The sequence below is a fragment of the Xiphias gladius genome, chromosome 14 (assembly GCF_016859285.1).
Source record: "Xiphias gladius isolate SHS-SW01 ecotype Sanya breed wild chromosome 14, ASM1685928v1, whole genome shotgun sequence".
Lineage (NCBI taxonomy): Eukaryota > Metazoa > Chordata > Actinopteri > Istiophoriformes > Xiphiidae > Xiphias > Xiphias gladius.
This window is the reverse complement of record NC_053413.1, coordinates 7,974,143-7,997,784: the sequence shown is the minus strand read 5'-3', so window position 1 is coordinate 7,997,784 and position 23,642 is coordinate 7,974,143. Positions and strand designations below refer to the sequence as shown.

The 23,642-nt window shown below is 47.5% G+C and overlaps 2 protein-coding genes across 2 annotated transcripts; both read right to left on the bottom strand.

Moving 5' to 3' along the window:
- Nucleotides 1-653: 653 nt before the first annotated feature.
- Nucleotides 654-8,109, bottom strand: LOC120799285 (leukocyte cell-derived chemotaxin 1-like). The gene is made up of 7 exons (XM_040144332.1): nt 8,038-8,109; nt 7,572-7,712; nt 5,992-6,132; nt 5,301-5,414; nt 2,045-2,195; nt 1,543-1,658; nt 654-878 (listed from the first exon to the last, which is right to left on the bottom strand). Exons 1-7 carry the CDS (start codon nt 8,107-8,109, stop codon nt 654-656), a joined length of 960 nt encoding a protein of 319 aa, XP_040000266.1.
- A 1,884-nt stretch (nt 8,110-9,993) lies between these two features.
- LOC120799340 (protocadherin-8-like) lies at nt 9,994-13,287 on the bottom strand. The gene is made up of 3 exons (XM_040144447.1): nt 10,831-13,287; nt 10,463-10,688; nt 9,994-10,346 (listed from the first exon to the last, which is right to left on the bottom strand). Exons 1-3 carry the CDS (start codon nt 13,285-13,287, stop codon nt 9,994-9,996), a joined length of 3,036 nt encoding a protein of 1,011 aa, XP_040000381.1.
- Nucleotides 13,288-23,642: the final 10,355 nt, after the last annotated feature.

Genomic DNA, 23,642 nt, shown 5'->3' with positions numbered 1-23,642 from the left:
TCATGAAGATGAAATAGGGCAAGAGTTAAAAACACAGGAGTCAAAAATATTCTCACTAGAGTGATGGAAAGTAAAACAAACAACAGATGCTATTTAAGCCAGCTGACTGCTATTGGAATACTATGCGCCCTATACATTTATTTACATCAGAAAGCAAAGGATTAAAGCAAAGGTCAGCTCTATAAATACAGTCTTACATGCTTTTCCCACAGATACATTTCTGGTGTTATGCATATAATTCAATCCTGGTGTCCCCAGATGTCAGTGCCTTTGACTGAAAACAGGTCTGTGGGATGTTTCATACCATATCCTACTGTACGTTCTCTCGTCAGTGTGTCATGCCGTAGTTCAGAAGGATCTGAGTGGAAAGCAGGTATGTTTTTTTAATAAGAAGCTGTGCAGTGTGCAGAGACTGCGTACCTTTACATGTTAGATGATCTGTGTCCTCGATTCTGTACCATGCATTTATAATGTGTGGACACAGTTGCTGATGCTGTTCGTTTTTCTACCGATCTAGTCAGACCAACAGGTATCTAATGTAAATGAGAAGCTAAACTTTTCCCTTCATCTCCCCTCCCTTGGAACCCCTCCCCTCCCTTTTTTTTTTCTCCCCCAATCCTGGACTCTACCATCTCCCAGGGGGGCGGGGGTGTCTACACGAGACCCAGGATGCGTGCCACCCACCAGTTGCAGGGCATGATAACTCTACAGGCCACCCTGCAGCCTCTGTAGTGGTACGGCCACGGGTAGTAGCCTCCCAGCGGCTCACAGATCCTCTGGCAGTGGGTGTAGCTGCGGCGGCACTCGGTGCAACACACACCCTGGTGGTCCAGCATGGGGTCGATGTTCATGTTGCCCTGCTCGCCCTCGAGACCTCTCTGAGAGGAGACAAGAGATGTCAGAGTGTAGTGCGCACAGCATCCGTGTGGTATTCCGTCATGTGATAGTGTATGTCGTTAGCAGCGGAGAAGGCTCATTTCAAACCAATTAAAAATGGATTTCTGACAGGCGGGATGGGGAGGAGCGGATGTTGTCAGATGTGGGTTTTTGTTGTCAAATATTTTCTTTTTCAACATAGTGCTCGCTGTTTACCCCCCTCTGTGGTTGTCAAGAGTGTGTTGCAGGGTTTGGGGGATGCCTAGAGTGTGAAGGGAGAGGGATTAGTAAAAGCGGGGCCCAACATGAGGGGTGAGGACGGAGGGTGTATGTATGGGCGTCTGTGTGTGCTCAGCAGGGCAAAGGGGCCACAGGAGAGGAGGGGGGTGTTGTGGAATTATTCATACAGCTTCAATGCTGAAAGGGAAGCTTTGGACAGCTTCGCACCGAAAACACACCCACTCAAACAGTCAGATTTGCAGTGACAATCCGGGCCCCTCGCCGTGACCCCGGCATCTGCTGCCGCTTGCACAGCTGTGAAAAACCCTCCTCGGCCAAAGCCTTCTCAGGTACCCCTCAGATCTGAACGGACAGTCGCGAACGCTGTAGCGGCACACAAACAAAACAGAGGAGGAAGGAGAGTGTGAGTCTGTTTGAGTGACTCACCTGATAGGGGTTCTCCGGGTTGAACTCTGCCTCCACGTCCTCCTCCTCCTCCTCCTCCCCGGCCGCGGCTGCCTGGCGGCGCTGGCGGGGGACGGCCCTCTTCTTCCTCTGTCCGCCTGCACACATCACAGTCTCACTATCTGACAGCAGACCAAATTTAGGAGTGGAGTGGCACTAATGTGGCTCAGCTCCTGATCGCACAGCCGTTTCTCTGGCAGCATTTTGAAGTCCTCAGATGAAGTAGTATAAAATTGCGTTTTGACAACTTTTGACCTCCCAGCATGCTAAAAATTGTGCACTCTGTGGCTCGGAAACTTCAAAAGGACTTTTCCTTCGAGCTCATTTTACTTTCTGGGGCTTTAACAACTGTGATGTTAAATGGGAATACTTGAGACCATTTGACCCTCCCCCACTTTGTTTTGTGAAAAAGCCTTACAAACTGACTTTTTCACTTTCAGATTTACACTTTCAAATCTTTCCATTGAGCCGTGGAATTGCTTACTGGTGGAGTAGGTGGGGCGAAGCCAAAAGATTGGCAGGTCTCCGCACAGGTCCTTGATCTTGTTGCTGAGGAAGGCGGAGTCCGAGAGGGGTGTGTCAGCTGCCACCCAGATCAGATCGTCCTCAAACTTGGCCGGCATCACCTCGTCCTCCTTCAGAGGGCGAAAAAAGTGGGAAGAAATGAGCTGATATCCAAACAAACATCTTACGAAGGCATGCTGAAGGTGTAACATCAGGGTTGTTTATGTATCTTGATACTAACCTTCGTCTTTAAATAGCCCACACTCTATGCATTGTGTCCGAATCTAATCTGAATAAATTCTGTGCTGTTCATGCTCCTTAGAACAACATAAAATCGAGTAGTAAAAAGGAAGCCCTTGAGGCTTTAGTATATAGATTCCCTTTGCAGCAACATTTAGCTTGTATACACAATGTCAGGACTCATCCACATCTGAAGGGAAGGGGCGGTTGGATGGCCTAAATGTACAGGTCTCTGCAGATAAACTAATGAGGTTTCCAGAGGAGAGACTGTGTAAACAATATGTACTCTGTATGCACAGCCCGCAGGTAAAAAGGGAACTCTGTGGGGAAGATTTTGCCCAGAGGCGTTTGTTCCTGGGGGCTGCAGTGCACTAGCCACAGACATGTTTCGAGAATGTTATCCTCCAACCTTACTGAAATGCTGCTGGTTTTTTTTGTTGTTTTTCCTTTTCCACAGCACAAATGATTTGCTAGAGGGACAAATAAAAGCCGGGGTCCTTCTCCACTGCTCAACTGATAGGAGTTTATCTGACCCACTCTCTCTGGATGGGGACTCATGCGTGCGTGTGTGCTTATCTAAGCCATATTTGCCATCACTCTGAATTATAGCAAATGACCAGCCTGCAGCAACCACTAGAACAACATCTCCCTGTCTCCACAAACACACAACTCACAAACGTGAACCAAACGATCATTTATGAGGCAAAAAGAGGCAATAACACAAACACACACAAAAGCACAGACGTGAAATAAATGATCGTTTATGAGGCAGAGAGAGGCAATAAGAGCAGCCCTGCGCGCACAATTAATCGTGTGCTTGTGTGTGCGTGTCAGTGTTTATGCGCATACGCGTTCATGTGGGCAATTCTGGTGATGTGGATTCATGTGGATGTGAGGCTTATGCAGAACTAAATGATTTTAATTATCAGACAGCCTCAATTGAACAATCAAAGGTGGTGGCTTTTGTGAGTTGTGATAGCAATCTACACACGTATGGTACTGCATGTTCAGTTTTGTGTGTGTGTGTGTGTGTGTGTGTGGGTTTTATCTGTTTTGTTTTTTTTAATCTTAATAGAGTCCACCAGGTTGTAATGTGATGGGAACCCACACGTGGAAATCAACTAGGTATCCCTGGTATATCATTGGTTTGGGTGATTCGTGTTAATACCACGGCACACATGAGGCTTAGATCAGCAGTGAGAATCTGTAGTATAGCTTTAAAGCTCGGCAGAGAACAGACAATGCAGTGATCCAACTTTCTTTATGAATAAGGAATACTTTTCATAAGTTATAACTGCTGGCTTTAGAAATGGGCTGATTAAAGATGTATTACTGTCTCATAAATCAGTTATAAGCAGCTTTTAAGACCAACATTTGGGTTGCCAGGTTTTGAAATGTCAGGTGGCTTGTGATCAGAAATTGAGGAACTCGTGCTTCTTTATTATCGGCTTACTAACATTTGTATCTTCCGATTTATTGGTTTATTAGAAAATCATTAATAAAGGGTGTTGAGTTTTTTCACATTACAAGCCGTCAGGTCTGCAGTTTTCAGTGTTTGTAGGTCATTCATAAAGGGTTCTTCCACCACAGTAATCGATCATTTTTACAGTTTTCCGCAGCTCTTTTCCTGAAGGTGAGTGGTCAAATTGTCCAATCCACACCTAATTAATCAAAGAGCCATATACCTGTGCTTAGCCACAGCAGTAAGTTGAACTAAATGTTATTGTCAGCATGCTAACATGCTCAAAATGACAATGCTAACATGCTGATGTTCAGCAGGTATAATGTTTACCATGTTGACCATCTTAGTTTAGTGTGTTAGCATACTAACAGTTGATAACTAGCACTAAACACACAGTAGGCTTCAGCTAAGGCTGTAAAGAATATCATTAGTTTTTCCAGTCATATTTGGTCAGAAACTTAAGTACTGGACAAATTAAAATTTTGACCTGATAATGGCCCTAGATGAAAGCTTAAGGGATAATCTGTTATTACAGTTCATCCTGTGGAGAACATGAATGTGTGTACGGTATGTTGTGCGAATCCATCCCATAGATATTAAGATATTTCATTGGATAAGTAAAAATTTTGACCTGCTGTTGATGCTAGCAGAAAAAGTCCGGAAATCACCAAAAAAAAGTAGGATTTATCCTCTGGGGATAATGAATGTCTGTTCAAAATCTCATGGCAATCCATCCAATAGGTGTTGAGATATTTCAATCTGGACCAAAGTAGAGGACCGTCAGACTGACATTGACATCCCTAGAGCAATGCTGCTAGCATGGCTGAAAAGACAAAGCATGTTATGCCGAAAACCTGCCAAAAGTTCTTTCTTTTAATGACTTATTACTTATCTATAAAGGATAAATAGGTTATTTGGTAACCATTAAAAAATGATTTGCTCACTCATAAAGTATTTCTTTTTAGACAGTGGTACTAAATGATCAGTCTTAATTTGAACAATGCTAGTGGATTCTCATATTTAAGCATTAAGCATCGGTCGCAGTGATTACTGCCCACGCAGATGATGCTGGTGTTACTGTTGTAACTGCTTAAAAAACAAATACCAAACGCCCAGATCCCTTTTCCACTCCAGGAACGCAACAAAAGAAATGTGTCGTGTATGCACCGTCATTGGTTCTGCGTTTGTTTAAACTATTCTCCAGCCATTTCGGGGCCAAGTTCCTGGAACTAAATATGGGAACTTCTCAGGAGGTCATGCAAAATTCTAGTACTTTCAACCACTGGCAATAGTGACTGGTCAAGCAGATGTGTCATATCACAATGAGGAACTGCAACAGTGGAGCATGGAAAACATAATGAAGGACCTAGTTCCACAGCCTCAAGAGATTCTTAAAAGCTCAGGTTCTTGAAAGCCCCAGGTTAAGGGTTGTTGTTATATTCCTGCAGTGGAAAGGGCTATTGGTAAATTCCCTGAAAATCACATCACAGCATGGGGAGAACACGCTTTGTCGGGACAGACTGGACCAACCCACCAGGTCGAATGTCATCGAGTCCTTGTTGAGAGTCTCCACATCAGGCAGACGAGCCTTCACCTGGGTCTTGATGTAGCACTTCTCTCCCCCTGAAAACCGAATCCCTGTGATCCCCTGGAGTGGTCAGAGAGGAAAGGGGACAAACATAAAAACTGGAATTTATAATTTCATAACTTCTCCAGATGTATTGTCCTCTGCAATCTGCAGGCGTCTGCTCATTGAATGCAACATCACAGCCAACAGCTGTCTGATTTTGATAAAACATCAGCAGGGAGGGTGATGTGTATTAGCAACGTATTCAAGATTAAAAAGTTATACTGGCAGGGACAGTAAGAATAAAAGGTCAAAAATGTAATTGTTAAAAGGTCCAAACTGCTGCTTCATTAGTCCGATTGGCCCTGATTGGCCCACTTTAATTAAAAGAAAAAAAAACACCAGTCCGAAGTTAATGAAAACTGGAGGGAGGATGCATCTTGACGCTGATTGGCCCAAAGGGAGACGGCATGTCTACTTGCTCTTAATTTTTCCACTGCTGCACTGAGCCAATCTCCCCACAAGGGTCTTTAAAGTTTCAACAAATCTGATTGACTCCTTTCTAGATGGCTTAGGCTGATCACAAAGTTGATGAGTCTGGTTTTCCGCTTTTACCTGACCCTCCTGATAGTTTTGGATTATTTTCAGTTCAACTCACAATCTCAAAGTCATGGACCTCCACGGCCTCGTCCGCCCCGCTGCTGGTGCTGAATCTCTCCATGTTATTGGTTGTGTCGATTTCCATTGAACCCTCCTCCACTTTGCCATTGATGCTCATGCTGTAGTGGACATTGTAGACCTGCGCGTACACACACACACACACACACACACACACAAAACACACACAAGGTTTCAGACTGGCATGTAAGGTATGAGAGTCCTGCGAGTCACCCCACCCCCAGCCCCCTCTCCCTTTCACTCTCCCTCCCCTTCCTTCTCCAACCTTACCCCATGACTTTTGCTCACACATACAAACTCTCTTTTCTCATTTTTTTTCTTTCAGGCACAAACATTCATTCAAGCTTGGTCAGAAGAATACAATCCTTACACCTCTGGGTGATGATGACCCTTCTACAGAGTCTTTTCATCATGTCTTAATAGCATTTCTCAAACTTCATATTGGAAAAGAAAAACACCCAGAAAGCTACATTTTCTCTCTCAGCTCTTACACCTCTTGCCCCTGGAGCATCAGCCGGACCAGAGAGGCCCCCCCATCCCTCTCCACCCTGCCACGATCCTCCAACACACACCACATACACACAAGGACTCCATTCACCAAGGTTTACCTGAGACCGTACCATGAAAATTGAGTGCTTAATTTACATTTTACTGTTTGCCTACACTGCAAAAAAAAACCATCATGAAGAACTGCTTTAGTCTATTGAGTCCTTTTAATTCAAACAAGTTAAAAAATCAACCACTATCGACATGATTCACTTGTTTCCAATTCAAAAACGCTTGTTTCAACAATTTCTTCAATCAAGTGACATAATTTTTTATAGGGTGTGAGCATGAGAGATGTTTTCTTCTGTGGTAGTTCCACTTATCATAGAAAAGTTTCGAAAGTGGAGAAAAAACTGCATTGAAGAAAAGGAATTATCTAGCAGATCAGACTGACTTTGATTTGATTTTAGACTGAAAGCCTCAAGGGACTGTAGGCTTTCAAAATTACTGGGGTGGTGACGGGCTGAAAAAAGGCAAGGTTCTCCGCAGGGTTTTGAATAGTTTACAGTTAATAGAACTCTCCATTTGGCTTTTAAAACTGCAACACCCTCCCCGCAACATTTCAAAACAATATAACAGTGTTAAATTGGTACAACCTGTTCAATCAAGTGCCCCGATGTAAACCTTAATATCGTAACGGGACTTCTAATGTGCACCACCAATATACAGTAGAAGCCTGATACAGAGACAGAGCTGTTGTCCGCCGCATGTAGCAGAGTGCACCTTTATGAGCCATGGTCCCTGGCGCAAGTGAAAGTTTAGCTGATGTGACTATGTCATTTTTAACTATATTGCAAAGGAAGCTAGGACAAGTAAAACTGAAAACACCCTTGTCTGATTTCTCCGTCAGACCTGCCATACCTTCAGCCAGAATAACAATTACAACCCCCCCCCCCCTTTCTGACCCCCCCCCTCCTCCTGATAATTTTCGTACAATCCCTTATACAAGTGAACTCACATGCAGACACACACATAGAGTGAGAAGTAAGAATAATAGTAACACATGATTATTACGTGTTTTTCGTTGTTGTTCCAGAAGTAGAAAGCTCCGACTGCCCCCAGCAGAAGCAGCAGGGCTCCGGCGATGAGCACCGCGATCCCGGCCTTCAGGAGGCGGCCGGTGGCGGCGGGCTTGACCGCCACGGCGGAGTAGGCCTACGGTTAAAACAAGCAGACTCCAACATGAAATCAAGGCCATATGCCCGAAAATCGCCCTGTGAAGACGTTTTTGATAACCTGACTTCATGACACTGAGCCTGAGATGATGTCCGTGTAATGATAAAGTGACAGACGTGTTGCAGGGGAGGGTTAGTGGTAGTCCACGCAACTTTAGGAAAGGTCAGGAAATACACACAACCTGGGACGTTTTTAGCGTTGGTCCCTGACCGGCCCCCACAGAGGCACAGCAGCATCTATTGAGCATTTTATATCCCAGTATAAACGAACCACTTAAGCTGTACTGGCCGGTATAAACACTCACCGGAGGCATGAACTGCTGCAGGTCCTCTGGTCCCGCCGAGGCGATCGGTACTTTCTCTGAGCTCCCGGCCATGACTGGAGCCAAACACCTGAGAAAAGCCCACTCCACTAACTCCTCTCCCTCTCTCTCCCCCCCCCTCTCTCTCTCTCTCTCTCTCTCTGAGGACGAGGAGGAGGAGGATGGTCACTCCTGCTCACCCACACAGGTCGTGTTTTACACTCTGGTGCTAAAACTGTGCACAACCTTTCCACGTTTTGTGACTTTAATGTAAAAAAAAAAAAGAAAAGAAAGAAAGAAGAAGAAACAAAAGGTAGAAGATAACCTCCAGCTGATGATCACCACGTTATGAACACCCACTAATTTAAGGCAGAAGTTATACTTTCTTTCAGAAAAGCATTCATCATTTTTTCCCTTTGAAGATCACATAGGCTGCTCATGCAACTTACATGAGTTTGATTCCTGCTATGATCCTTAGAATCTCGTATCATTAAGCTTTATGACAGCCGCGGTGGGAAGACTGGGATCTATTCAGCAATTAAGGAGGTGATGAAGGAAGGGTGAGGCCCCCACGCACCCCCCGTCTCTCTTCTCTCTCAATGCCTCCGCAGACTGCTGCAGGTCAGAGGTGACTCTGGCGGAATGTGGCGAGTCTCCTCCATGCCAGAGACAGTATATTTGCATGTCGGTGCGCGGGGAAGCGACAGACTTCCCTATATCTCCTGTCTCTGAGTCCAGAGCTGTTATTAAAAAATGCCCCGGTGATAAATTTGGGGGGGGGGGGGGGTTACGTAAGGGGCGCATTTGGCAGATACACAAAAAAAACATCCTGACAGGATGGCAGGAAGGTTTATTCACAAGGACTTCGTGTTCTTCGACAAAAACCGACTGGGTGCCTATTACACATCCTTAGTTAGACTTCCTCTCATGCATGTAAGCTTTTTAGAGAAGACCAGCGGAGGTGCCTTTACACACATTCTCTCCCACTGCGTATGTCTCTTCCATGGGTGCGCGTCAGGTGGAAACCATTTGTGCACTGGAAGCCCGGGGCACGCCAGTAATTCCCGTATTAACATGCGGGTCTCAGGCAGTGAGATGCACCTACAGGGTGGATCAAGATGGAAGGAATAACTAAAGGTTTTTTTTTCCTTCTTGCGACGCGTGAGCGAACCGATAGAGAAGCTTGGCGTCTGCCCTGGCAGCTCACCAGCAACGTCGTATTCATAAAAGAAAAAAAAAACAAAAAAACAAAACCACTGAACTGACCTTCTTCAGTGGGCTGCAAGGACAGAGACTCACTGCTGCAATAACAGCGACGCCTGTCGGCTTTTGCTATAGGGACCGGCCGGACTGCCAGTCCCCGCACGAACACCCTCCGCACCTCTCTGAACAAACACGGAAGTCACATGCTCGGGACAGTATTTCAAAGTTTTATTTTCTCTCGGAATCTTGTGGTAATAAAAAAAAAAAAAATCTGTACAATTACTTATTATTGCATTCAAATAGTTTCATACGCCTTTATCAACATGATTCATTGTGGGTCACCGGCCCTCAAACTGTACAGTTTCTGGGGGCCATTTTAAATAGTCAGCATGCTTAAAGATCAATCATTCATATTTACATATTTTTGCTTAATTATTACTCTTATAAAAAATAAAATCTCTGTATGTACAAAACTTGCATATGATACACTTCGTGTCCAACAAAATTTGTGATTGAATGGACTTCAAATGTGGCTTTTACAAGAAAACAAAAACACACAAATATTAGGATATAAACGCATATATGGACATTCTCCACAGCAACAAATAACTTCAAACAATTACATTATTCTCCTCGTCAATGAAGCATGAAATAAAAATTTGTATACACTATACAATTCTTTAGAGTGAGCTTAGGTGTGTGTGTTTGTGTTCGTGTGTGTGTATGTGTGTGTGTGTGTGTGCGCAATTGTCTGTTTTAAACGTTGTTGTTAGGGCAGTGTGTTGGGGTGGGGGTGTAAACAGGGATTGTTATATCACTGATCTCCTGGACCCTCACGGGCCTGGGTGGGGTGACCAGGACGTAGTCGTACTCTCTGTGCAGCACCTTCTCGTACACGCTCTGCAACCCCACGGTTTTGGGGATGTGGGCCTGGTAGTAGTTGTCCCTGCGGTGGGGGTCCCGGGGCAGGGACGCCGTCTTGGAGAGGCTGTTGAAGGAGGAGAGGGTCGGGGCTGGAGACGGAGCTGCGTTGGCCCTTACTGCGGAGGGGCTCCAGCAGCGATCTGAGTGGCCCAGGACCTTACACTCACTGGTGCAAGCCCAGAGTCCTGAAAAAGACAGAGAGAAAAGAAAGAGAAGTTAGATTTAGCACCAGAGTACAGCAGGACACTGAGACAATTTTATACGTCCACTAACATGTGTTCTTTTTTGTTTTTGTCTTTACCATTTTGGCCGCCCATGGGAGGAACCACTGCCCCATCTTTCTTCAGGCCGGTGTCTCCACTGACATCGCTGTCACTGTCATTGAAGTCACTGTCCCCCTTGCCACTGTCTTTGCCACTGAAGGCCGGGTCCCGGGCGGAGATGGTGGTGTACGAGTTCCCCTTCCAGATGGTGATGGGCCTCACAGCCTCCTTCCCGTTCCCATAGCCGGGCAGAGTGGAGTAGCCCTGCAGAGGGGGGGAGAAGAGAAGGAAAACAGAGGTTAATGGCTGCTGGACGAGCACGTCGCAGAGTGCTCGTTGTTGTGCGCCCCCTTACGTCTCCCCCTCCCACCCCTACTAAGCGCAGTGTCCCAAAGGTGCATCTCACCTCGTGTTTATTCCCCGGGAGCTTGCTGTTGCTGTCGGAGTCGTACACACAGGGCACCTCGCTGCCGTCCTCTGAGGCCGAGCACATGTCGCTGCCCCCGGGGTGAGCCGAGGTGAACCCGCCCGGCTGGCTGCTGTAGGAGTGACCGTCAAAGCCCGCTCCTCCCCCGGCTCCATGGAGCGGCAGAAGCGGGTTGTCGCCCACGTGGCTCCTGGCCCGCTCCAGCGTGCCCTTCTCCCCGTACGAGTCGCTGTCTTCTCCGCCTTTGTCCTGCTTGCGCCGGTTGCAGGTGGTGGCGATGAGGATGATGGCGAGCAGCAGGAGCGTGCAGCTCCCCGCGAGGACGACGATGATCACCACCGACAGGTCCCACTGCGCGGGCACCTCGTCCCCGCCGCTCGACTGGTACACTGTCCGGTCGCTCGGCGGGGAGCCCGCGATGATGAGGAAGTGGAGCGTGGCGGTGGAGGTGAGGGCCGGCCTGCCGTTGTCACTCACCGTCACGGTCAGGCTCAGGGTCTCGTCCACGTCGTGGCTCAGCACCTGGTTCAGGTAGATCTCCCCGGTGGCTTTGTTGACGGAGAACACGGAGGGTTCGCCGGTGGCCAGCCCGTAGGTCAGGTCCGAGTTCACGCCCTCGTCCGCATCCCGCGCCTCCACCCGGGTAATGACGTAGCCGCTCGGTGCGTCCCGGGGCAGGAGGACCTCCGCGGAGCCGTTATTGAGGGCCGGCTGAGTGATGACCGGCGCGTTGTCGTTCTGGTCCACTATCCTCACGTAGACGTTCGCGCTGCCGGACAGCGGCGGGGAGCCGCCGTCGCTCGCCGCGATGCGGAGCTCCAGCTGTTTCGTCACCTCGTAGTTGAAGCTGCGGAGCGCGTAGAGCGAGCCGCTGGCCGGGTCCAGGGACACAAAGGTGGAGATGGGCGAGCCCATGAAGTAGGTGTCCGCCAGCTTGTAGCTGACCTTCCCGTTCGACCCCATGTCCATGTCCCGCGCCACCACCGTGGCGATGTACGCCCCAGGTGCGTTGTTCTCCACCACTGCCACCTCGTACACCGGCTTGCTGAAGACCGGAGCGTTGTCGTTCTCATCCGTCAGCCTGATGGTGTACTGAGTGATGGTCCTGAAGGGAGGGGAGCCCAAGTCCTCCGCCACCACCGTCAGGTTGTATTCGGGGATTTTCTCCCGGTCTAACGGGCTGGTGCTCACGATCATGAAGCTGTCCTCGTAGGCCTGCTGCAGTCGGAAGTGATCGTGTCCGTACAGGGTGCAGTGGACCTGTCCGTTGGCGCCCGAGTCTCTGTCCGAGGTGCTGACCAGAGCCACGAAACTCTCTCTGGCCGCCGCCTCGGTGATGTACGCTATCCCCGCCGTGATGGACGTCATGGGGGTGATGGAGATCTCCGGTGCGTTGTCGTTAACATCCTGCACCTGCACCACTATTTTGCAGATGGCCGGGCTCGGGTTCGGACCCAGGTCGGTGGCCTGGACGTCGAACTCGTACGTGGTCTTACTTTCAAAGTCAATGGGGCTCTCCAGGGTGAGCCGTCCGGTCTTCCTGTCCACCCTGAAGAGTTGTCGTATTTCTTGGGGCACCTGGTTACCGAACCCGTACACCACCTCGCCGTTCAGACCCTCGTCCGGGTCCTCGGCGTTCAGGTCCAGCAAGAGGGAGCCCACCGGCGCGTCCTCGGGCAGGTCCACGGAGAAGCTGTTCCTGTCAAACACGGGGCTGTTGTCGTTGTAGTCTTTCACCTTGACGTTGATGCGCGTCGTTCCGGTGCGGGACGGGTTGCCGCCGTCCATGGCCACGAGCTCCAGCGCGTAAGAAGCCTGCGTCTCCCGGTCCAGCTCCTTCATGAGCACCAGCTCCGCATATTTAACCCCGTCGGCCCTGCTGAGCACGTCGATCGAAAAGTGGCTGTTGACGGAGATCTGGTAGCTCTGGATGTAGTTCGCGCCGACATCCTCGTCCACGGCAAAGTCCAGCGGGATCCGCGTGCCCACCGCCGTGTTCTCGGAGATCTCCAGACTCGACTCTTTCCGGGGGAACACGGGGGAGTTGTCGTTGATGTCCTTGACCTCCACCTCGACGTGGATGAGTTTGAACTGCTCTTTGGAGAAGCTGACCACGTCGAAAGCGATGAGGCAGTGCAGGGTGTGTTTGCAGACCCGCTCCCTGTCTATCCGCTCTCCTATGGCCAGCTGCCCGTCGCTCTCCCGCAGACGGATGAAAGAGGAATTGAACTGTTTCATCATCCTGAAATTGGTCCTGGAGCCTCCCGGGGAAGGGGGAGTGGAGGAGATGTCCTTGGCCAAGTTTCCAATCACCGTCCCCGGTGCGTCTTCCTCGAATGTCTGGTATTTCGCCGTCTTGCCTCGCGTGACAGCGGAGAGGCTTGCCAAAGAGACGCACGCGATCACCACCAGCCCGTTCCACCCCGTTTCTCCCATCCTGACACCTTCGCTCCAAAAAAAAAGAAAAAAAATAACACTCTGGAATTCGGCAAAACTGTCCGGAACGAGTCCAATTTTGGTGTTTAAACAACACACACCTGCGAAGAGCTCTTCCCTCCCCACTCTCCGGGGCTGCAGTTTAGCATGAAGCCTGTGACAAATATTCCATCTGTCTGTCGGTGCGCACCGTGGATGCGCTCCGCTCTCTCTCCACCGGAGGTGTGCCGCTCTCTCAGCGCGAGAGGGCTGCAGTGTCCGCAGGAGGGTTTATACGGCGGGGCATGCAAATGAGCCGCACTGTGACCAATCCGGGCTTTGGGAGGGAAAAAAGGGGGACTTCTGAAAGACGTCTAAACCCTTTCTGGAGATTCCTGGACTGTGCGGAGCGACTTGGCACCCAATATGTGGTTCAAACGCGCGGCTTGATTTAATACAGCCGTAGTTTCCGTTGCTTGTTTATGTTCCTCGGGCTGTTAAAGGAGTCTGCGCGCCGACTCGCTGGGGGGGGGGCACAGAGATGCGCAGTGTCCCTGAGATAGAGGACAAAGCGTCTGAATAGCAGTGTCTGTCCAGGATGCTTTACGCCATGGGCGTACTTTCGGTGTAGCGAGATTTATGCCTCAGCCCTGGCGGGTTGGAGCCCCGCGCACGCGTCCTGCGTAACAAGCCCGAGTCAAACCGCCAGTGACCTCTCCACCTCTGATAGGAAAATAGCTCCCTGTGAGAAGATGACACGATTAGTCCCTTTCTCCAACCCCAGGGTGCCCCTCATCCGCTCGCCCAGACGGATAAGATTTCACACAATGCACGTTTGATAGACCCATAATGCCGGGACAGCTCAACATGCTGAATGACTGCATTGCCAGAGATTCAGCAACGTGGTGTAACTGGTGGCAATAGCATCATCTTAGTGCTCGTTTTATTCTCATTAATAAATTCCATAAATGTGCTCAGCCTTCTATTATTCACCCCCCCAAGAGCGTTGTGTTCCAGTAATTGTTTGCCTATCAGATCATATCCGAGGCAAGAAAAAGGACTATATCCACTTAAACATTGATTTTATTCTAAATCGGTCTCAGCTCAGATCGGCTCACGAGATGTCTTGTGTGTGTGTGTGTGTGTGTGTGTGTGTGTGTGTGTGTGTGTGTTTGTGTGTGTGTGAGAGAGAGAGGGGGGGGGTTAATTAAAGCCAGTGTAATGGCCCGCTTTAACATGCGCCTCTCCTTGGCCTCGGCTGCCGGAACAGAGAAGCGCAGGTGAAGACGGTACACACACAAAAACACACACACACACACACACATACACATATCACACTCTCGCACACACACACACACACACACACACACACACACACACACACAGACACACACGCGCGCGCGCACACACTGGCGGTCACGCACGCACTCACACAGCCTTCCACGAACCCGTTACAAATGGGATTTGGCTGTAAACGCAGGGGGGATTTATCAGGATTTCAATAGTGAGATTATATCAAAGGGGTATGAAGCCCTCGTTAGTAGCGGCGGGATAATGGCATGGCAGGGTCTCCCTTTACAGCCGTCCATGCCGGTATTGTGGCTCCTGAGCTGGTCTGTGGGGGCCCTAACCCCCGCTGCCTCCTCGCAGCCCTCTGCCTAACTGCAGCATAATGAGGCAGAGCCACATGCAGCCTTTGTATCGTCCCTCCACCCCCGTTCTCCCCCTTCCCCGGGCCTGCCCCGGTCCCGGCCGCGACTCCTTTCATTACAGCGAGATGGGAGATGAATTACCCTGGACATCAGGGTCCCTCCTATTAAAATACATTTAGAGAACGACCGGGGCCCCGTCACGGCTCTTTAAGAGATTTTCTCATTCTTCCCATTGGACTCTGTCTCTCCCTCTCTCTTCGCCTCCCCTCCTTATTCTCCCCCCTCCTCACACGCACGCAACCGGTCTTTTTCAGGGGCAGCACTTGCCTTGCAGTAGAAGCTAATATCAGATGGCATGTTCTATAAAGAACCCATCTGCCACAGAAAGTCAAATAGGAGACACCTGAATGGGCAACATCTAGTCGAGCAGCTTGCGTAGTTCGACACAGTCAGGCCTGTCCTAAAGGATAAGGTGACACCTTTCTGTGAGCAATTATGGACATCACAACAAAACTATCATCTCGGGGCTCTATTAGATATATCGGTGCCACTTTCCGACCAGGCACCTTTGTAAAGAATTTATAAGTTGTAAGTAATTGGGTCATTAATGGTTAATAATTCCTTTACTAATACTTTACAGATGTGTTAGCTATAGCCTTGTCAATTAATGCGAACAAATTTTGGGTTGCCAGGTTGTGGAAAATCCCTTTTGACGGACTGCACTTTATTAACGGTTAAGGGCTGTAGGAAAATAGGGGGGGGGGGGGGGTCTTCGACTTTTTTTGTTTAAATCGCCCTCAATTACAGTTACAGTTACATCAAAGTGACCACTTTCCCTTGGCAAACCTCGGATGACAAGTCTGTCTCTGCATCAGGATTTTATTCGTATTTATTATTATATTATTTATTATTACATTATTATACGTTAGAAGTTCCATCAAGATATTAAGGTTTTTGTTTTCTTTGACCAGTCACTTACCTCATAAAGTGAAATATAAGGTTCAGCCCCCGTCACCACCCCAATAAATTTCATACAGTCCCTTACCTTGCAGCTAGTAATGCCTTGCCAACACTTGTAGCTACATTGTGAGCAGATGGAAAGGTCAGCGGCAGTTAAAGACATTTTTCACAGCCTGGCAACCCAAACTTATCCAACCATCAATGGCAACACAGGATGAGGTAGGACGAGGTAACGCCTGGCGAGTTTGCCGCAGCTACAACAAGTAGTCTGATCCAAAAGACCTGTCAGTGACTCTACAGCATCAGGAGGAGCCCAACTCTGCCCAAACCGGAGGCCGAGGGGCTCTGTCGAACCACGGCAACAACGTGTTCACTGCGGGGCTGTTTTTCTCGCCGCCGGGAGAGAATATTCCCGTTTGTTCTCATTTCTTTGTGCGTTTAAGCACAGAGGACTCCGACGGTACTCTAACGGCGCTCAGCATCCCGCTCTCACACACAGATCGACAAGAGCAATCAAAAGCAAATTACACTATGTGGAGTCTCGCCTCGCGGATTAAAATCCCCGCGCGTGCGCGTGCGCCAGGAAGATTTAGGGGGGAAGATTTTTCATTTATTTATTTATTTTTTGTTACTTACAATGTTGTTCAGGATTTCTGCACCCTCACCCCCAAAAGCAAAGCTGACACTAGAAGGACACACACACTTAAAACAACAACAACAACAACAACAACAAACACAAAAAACTCTCACGTGACCACCATGTCAATCTCGCCCGTCTGCACGCGAGTTCAACAATAGCAGAATTAGAGTGAGTCTCTGAAATCCCCTCTATTCTTCACGGGGGATATTAGCATTTTCTTTAACATATATAAATATATCTTTAGAGGATCCCCCTCCTCCCCCTCCCTCCTCTCCTTTCTCTCTTTTCTTCAGCATTGTGGTGCCATTTGCTCTAGTGATCGCCGGGTATTTGGGGTCTGAAGCTGGTCGCCCGATCCCGGCCTCTTGTTGCGGCTTAACTCATTGAGATGGAAATAGGCGATTTGGTCTCTTTTGTCCACCAGATAAGCGGTGGACGGACAAAGTGGGGAGAGAGAGCAGGAGGGTGAGAAAGGGGAGACGTATGTGTTTGTTTGCGCGCGCGCGCGTGTGTGTGCGCGTGGGTGGGGTGGGGGGGGGGGGTCTAACATAATCGATCAGACAACTGAACCCCCCACCCCTCTCCCCTTCCCCTCTCAGCTAACCTTTGCTTAACTCGCGTGCCATCACAAGCGCAGAGTCCTAATTGGTTCCCAGCACTAATTATCCAATTATCGCCTCTCCACCGGAGAAGCGCACTCCAGGGCTCGTCTGGGTAATGGGCTCATCCTCCACGCTATTGATGACAGTGATTAGGAGTGAATGCGCCCATCAGCTCCAGAGTGAAACACTCGAGAAAAGCTGTGTCATGGCCCCTGTGTGGAGGTCTCAGAGAGGACGGCGCTCCAGTTCCAGAGGGTAGATGCGCTCATTCAACCTAAACTCCTTTCGAAACAGAATACGTGAACAAGTGCGGTGCAGCTTAATTAGGCCCCTTTGTGTGGCCCCTACATGGTAAAAAATAAAGGCTGTATGGTTGGGGCTCCGAGTCTAGCACTTGTGCTACGGTTATGACATTTCAAAGTGAAATATCCACCGCAATTGTTTGGTACAGATGATGTTACAAGATGTACAATAAGTGCCATAAAATGGTCAATGCGTCTTAAGGAAAGATTCTCGGCTGAAACTGCCCCAAATGGCACAGTAAAGATGTGATTTTGAAGGAAAGGGACATCACTGATCATGTCAGATTAACTGGACACGTTTGTAGGCTATACTTTGCATTCCGACTGTGCCAACAGGCGACCAGGGGTCCCACGTGTGACGCTGCAACAGGCAGTGGACTGCAGTCAGCCAGATCGAGCAGCAGGCCCGGACTGGCACCAGAATGCCACCAGATTGATAACGTCCAGTTACATTAAACATTCATTCCCCCTTCTCCATCTCTTTTTCTCTTAGTTAACTTCTGCTCCGATCCATCACCCTCCGGCCCATCTGTCGCCGATAGCTGCAACACTTTGAATACATTCCTCCCGACAAACAAAACGGTTAACATCTCATGAATACAGCTTTTTACACCCCGCACACAGATTGTGGGGGAAACTTTAGGGCCATTTGAGTAACTAGTGTAAAGAAATCTGTCCTGGGACACTCCCTCTTCGCTTCCACTTCATTACCGATATTGTGCTCGGGAGCGCGCAATCTGTGCGGCCGTCTCCGCCCGGCCCCGCCAGCTTTCTAATGAGTTTCCAATGATGATTTAAAGGGTCGCATGGCCCTTTTGCCTCCGAACCCCTCCCACCTCCCCTCTCATTCTCCCTCTCGCTGCTTTTGAATCTCAGCCCCTTTTGTCCGGAGCTGTTTCCATCACTGCATTCTGGGGCGGGATTCAGGGGAGGTCAGTAGGAGCGCACATAAAGGTTCACACAGCAGGTCTGAAGAAAGGAACGATATATAGGGGAGCTACATGGGCCCAACATTGGCCCCCGCTCCAGTCCAGTAGTGGAATAGTGTGGGGGAAAGAATTAGAAGCTTGTTTAGTTTGAGGGTGTTTAGTGAATACAAGTTTCTCCCGAAGCCTCATTTCCTTACTTTAAAGACAAACAGGGACTAAAAGATGAGTTGATGAAATGCTCTGCGGCTGTTTGTGTGCACACCTGATGGTTGCACTGTGCCAGATTGTGTGTGCTTTGGGTGAACAGATGGGGGCGGGTGAGTTAAGAGAAGCATGGGGGGGCTGACGTCTGGATATCACTCATGTGAAGTTATGTCTCCCCTTCTTCTCTCCCCTTGCATGGTCCTCCATGTGCATTTAAAAAGTCGGGTTCGGCGCGCAGAGGAGCCGGATTGGATGTGCGGAGTTGATGTAGCCAGAAGCAGGTGAGTAGCCACAAGTGCCTGCGATAATCAATGGGACACTGCGGGAGGCTTATGGCGATCTATAGAGAAGACTTTCACCGGCCAAATGGTTCACTTAACATCCCTTTGATCACAAATTAGTAATCCTGTGGACACAGCAGTAACAGGTGCATGGAACAGCATTTCTTCACAATAAAAGATGGATACACAGCTAAACTGTGGGCATTAGGGGAGTGTTTATGTAAGGGAATTAAAGTAACACTTTGTAACTTCTGAACAGCTGCTCCAGAGGCAGATCAGCTTTATCACACCCAGTTATTTGGGGCTGACAAGTGTGAGACACAGAAAAATTAACACTGAATAAGTTGTGTTCACACAGTTTTTGATAGCTGTGCGGCTCTATGGGAATGTAAGTCTGTCGGTGCACGGTTTTGGTCCAGACTGAAATATCTCGTATTGGTACCGACGTCCATGTTGCCCAGAGGATGAATCCTAATGACTTTGGTTATTCCGAGATTTTACCTCTGGTGCCAAAGTTTTCACTTACCCACTGAAACATATGCTAGACGGACAGGCCCAAAAGGTTTGTACATTCATTGTCCCAAGAAGAAGTATCCATCTGACTTGGGTGATCCCCTGACTTTTCCTCTAGCGCCACCGTGAGGTTGACATTTGTGGAAAAGACTGAAATATCTACGCCTTCATGGACTGCCATAAAATTTGGGACAGAAATTCATGTCCCCCTGCAAAATTAATAAAGGGTCAAAGGTCCCCTTAATAGATTTCACAGCTTTCAACCACATCAATGTGGCTCAGGAGGTAGAGCGGGGGGGTCCACTGACCGGAAGGCAGGTGGTTTTATCCCCAGCTCCTCCAGTCTGCATGTCAAAGTGTCCTTGGGCAGGATACTGAACCCCAAAGTTTTACTTTCATGGTGAACTATGCTCACATGATTTTATGTTATCTGAGTTCACCACTTATTGAATCCCTTTACTGCTCATGTGTCAGTTCCCCCATCATGACAGACCGTGACTTACTACATAAATATGTCAAAATACAAGGCACTACTCTGCTCAAATGTTATCTTTATACTGATCAGAGACATGAAATAGTCACATTATCAATTCGTCTTTATAGGATCAAAGAATTTCATCTGCAGTCTAACAAACAAGTCCATTTTTACAGTGTGGGCCTATAACATCATGTTTTAATGATACATTTCATTATCACAGAAAACTTTGTGACAGACTTCTTTACTTCTGAATGATTCCCATCATGAATAAAAACATTTTTTCGAGGCTTATTAGCTCTTTCACTTTAAGCAATAACCTACTAACCTACTTTATAGACTCAATGAGTCACACAAGACAATCACCAAGTGCATTAGCAGCCAAGGTGGAAACGCTTCTTAAACTTGCCTATTTGATAAGCAACAGAACTCCCACTCTCACTCACTTTGTAATTCCTCTCTCTTATCTACTCTCGCACTCCTCTTCCATCTTACCTTTTCCTATACCTCTCTCTATTTCTCTGCTTTTTCTTGCTGTTTCAAGTCCCCGCTGCGCTATTTAGTGCATGGCGCAGAGCTATATTAATGTGACTGCAGAGGACTGTACAGGTAACACAAGTCCAGCTGGCTGTAAACTCGGTGATGCAGTTTCCTCTCTCACAGAGTATTAATGCTCCCTCTGTTTATGGAGTCACCCTCCATAAACAATACTGTATAATTCTCTTTGAACGTTACAGCACATGCCTCATATAAAGCAAAGCTAAATATGAGGGGACACCACACACACCCACACATACAGAACACAGGCTCCTCACACACACACACACACACACACACACGCACACACAGAAGGCAGGCTGTAGTGCACGTGCACACACCCACATTATTAGTGTGTCCCCTCTGCAAGTGCCAGCAAGACTTTGAAGGGAAGGCATAGTTTTCCCTTGGGAGTAAACAACTAAACAACCACCGAAGACAAATAACTATATTCAACAAATAGTCTATATGCACCAAAACGCCCCACACCAAAAAAAAAAAAAGATGTATCTGTGCGCTCACTATAGAACTAATCAATATTTCAGCAGCCCAGCCTTGATTGTTCATGCAGGCCATGAGGGGGCTAATGAGGCGAATCTGCAAAGACAATGTGCTCACAGAAGTAGGCGATCTAATAAAGGACAAAATTATCTTTCACATCTCCTGGATCAGTCACACTCTGCCCAGAATGAGATGCTACTGAAGTGAACCACTCGAGACGTTCCGCTGCACGACAGCTTATGAGTAGGCATATCTGTCTGGGATGTGGTTCCCTCTGATCTGGTGTGTCAAAGTCCTGATGCCTCATATGCTGTCAGCGCACTTTGAATTGTACTTAATGTGGGAAACGTGACATGCAAATAAATGACGCTTGATGGAATGACCCTGAACTGAGGTCTTGGAGTTATGAGGTTTTTTTTAGTTGCCATTTGAGCTTGAATCGTGGCTGGATTAATAAGCGTTCCAACCAGGCACAGGCCCAGTTGTCCAAGGAGTCAAGGGGCATTTCTTCTTGGAAAGTCAATCAGACAGCTACAAATGGATACAAAATGGCCACAAAGAGACACAAACCTACCACAAAGAGATGCAAAGTAACGAAAAGAGACACAAAACAACTACAAAGAAATGTGACTCTAGTGACTAGTCATTTTGTGTCTCTTTCAGTCTGGGGGTCTTGCCCCTGTGTAGGAGAAGTACAGGGCCTATGCCCAGGGGCCCAATGTCTCATAATCCGTCCATGGTTTTAATATTTAAAAAGACAATACGTACATAACAGTTTTGCTAAGGCACTGTACAAACATTATTATGGGGTCAGAAAAGGGGGAAGGTGTTGTAATTGTTTTTTTCTTTTTTTGAAGGTAAAATAATCTAACTTGTTATAGGAAAACAGGGGAGGGTCTTGTTTTTTTTCTGGTCCCAATTTTATTTTTTATTTAAGCCTTCCTTTGCTATAAATTTATTAGTGACAGAAATTCCCATCAAAAACACAACTTTCACTTGTGGCATGGTTCATAAAGGTGCAGTTTGCCATATGCAGAGAACCGACAAGTCCTCCAAATTAAACAACAAAATACGTTGTTTGTCCATGTCCTAGAATCATATGGAGGCGTTTTCTGATCCGGTGCCCCTATCAGCAGGAAGACATTATTCGCCTTCCAAAACTGTCACAATGCTGTGTAGGAAAAGAAATCCATTTCATGATGTGACAACACTATGGTTATGGTCCGATTAGGTTTCGGCACGAAAATAACTTGATGGGGTTCAGGGTAAGGCCATGGTTTGGGTTGAAAGAAGTACTTTGTTATAGTAAGGGGGCCTTTGTTGTCATGGTTACAATAATAAACACATTTTCAGAGTCACACAAGGTCGTCAGAAATTCCATGAAGGTAAATATGGGTAACCTATTAAGCAATATATACCAATTTAACACAGTTACTTTATTTTGACATGTGAGAGTGGTACAGTTCTTTCAAGAGTCAAGAGGAAGGCTCAAAGGAAACACTAATAACCTTTACTTTTTCAAAAAAAATTTTTTACAAGGTACAGGCGTCCTCACCCCCAAATTATTTTTGTGCATTATTGGTCCCAAAACTGCACTCCACCCAGAAAGAAGCTTTTGAGTCCACACTCGTGTTATGAAAATGCTGAAATAAAAAGTGTTATGGTTGCAGGACTATGGATTCAAGTGATAAAGTTATGAAAGGCTGCTATGGTAGTACATTTTGCTTCTACATTGCCATCAAAGAGAAAAAACAAGCTGTGTAAACACAGAGATCCTTGCAGGCACACGAACACACACAGCAGGCAAAACCCAATTATCTTCACTCACAATAAACGAGAAAGAGTCAAATTAGTATTGGGTCTAGGAAGTATCTTCATAGATTGGAATATTAGAAGCAGAGGAAAACATCCTCCCTCACAATTCCTCACAGACCCTCGACACAAAGCCAAATGTAGGCTATTTCGTAAAACTACAACCCCGTGTCATCAAAGCTCTCCCTGCGGAGGCGTTATTCTTGATCACTCCTCCTGTCTAAGCGCCCTATTTCTACACAGTCATCTTTGTTTGCAATACTTGTCTCGCGTCAATGAGAGGAAAAACCCTGCGCTCAATTCATCTTAACCGTTTGTGTGTCACTGAGGAAAAAAAAAAATGGGTGAAACTTTAAAAATTCAGGCTTTGTTGCCAGAGAACAGAAGGCTGACAAAGTTTTATAGAGGCAACCATGAAGTTCTGCCTCATTAGATAGAATAGCTGTTCTATATTCAGGGTCTCTGTGGGGCTAACAAACGCAATGAGTGGGCCAAACTCGGTTTGTTACGCCAGAGCAAGGGCCTTTTTGTCTGTGTTTGGTGGGTGGGGTTCGCTGGGGTACAGGGGCCAAGCAGGCCCTTCAAAAACCTGGATTTCCCCACAGCTGAGCAGATTATATTAAGAAGAGACTGTATGTAATGGACTACATAAGAAACTTGTAGGATTTCAACTTCCACAGCTTGGCCTTAAATGATCTAATCCAGTTGGCTGTATCACTGCACAGACTCATATTGATATCTATCGTGAAGTGAAAAGTACTACAGGTGCACATCTCACATTACTTTCTCACATTGTAGCACAAAGGAAACCATATTGCTTCAGCTGGAGTGAGTGTTCAAAAACAATAACTGATCCTTTTCATCCCGTTATTTTCACAGGGATATATTATAGGTGTTTTTTTCCAATTTTGGGTCTTACTTTTATAGCCCGGTTGTCGTTTCTATCGCTTCTGTTCACATTGTAATCA

What these genes read in the sequence shown, in the direction of transcription:
- LOC120799285 (XM_040144332.1), bottom strand. Translation starts at nt 8,109, where the DNA reads ATGGCCGGGAGCTCAGAGAAAGTACCGATCGCCTCGGCGGGACCAGAG. An exon ending in GGAACAACAACGAAAAACAC is followed by an intron (nt 6,133 to 7,571) that starts GTAATAATCATG and finishes GTGTACGCGCAG; the next exon opens with GTCTACAATGTCCACTACAG. An exon ending in TCGCCCCACCTACTCCACCA is followed by an intron (nt 1,659 to 2,044) that starts GTAAGCAATTCC and finishes TGATGTGTGCAG; the next exon opens with GCGGACAGAGGAAGAAGAGG.
- LOC120799340 (XM_040144447.1), bottom strand. Translation starts at nt 13,287, where the DNA reads ATGGGAGAAACGGGGTGGAACGGGCTGGTGGTGATCGCGTGCGTCTCT. An exon ending in TCCCGGGGAATAAACACGAG is followed by an intron (nt 10,689 to 10,830) that starts GTGAGATGCACC and finishes CCCCCTCTGCAG; the next exon opens with GGCTACTCCACTCTGCCCGG. An exon ending in TCCCATGGGCGGCCAAAATG is followed by an intron (nt 10,347 to 10,462) that starts GTAAAGACAAAA and finishes TGTCTTTTTCAG; the next exon opens with GACTCTGGGCTTGCACCAGT.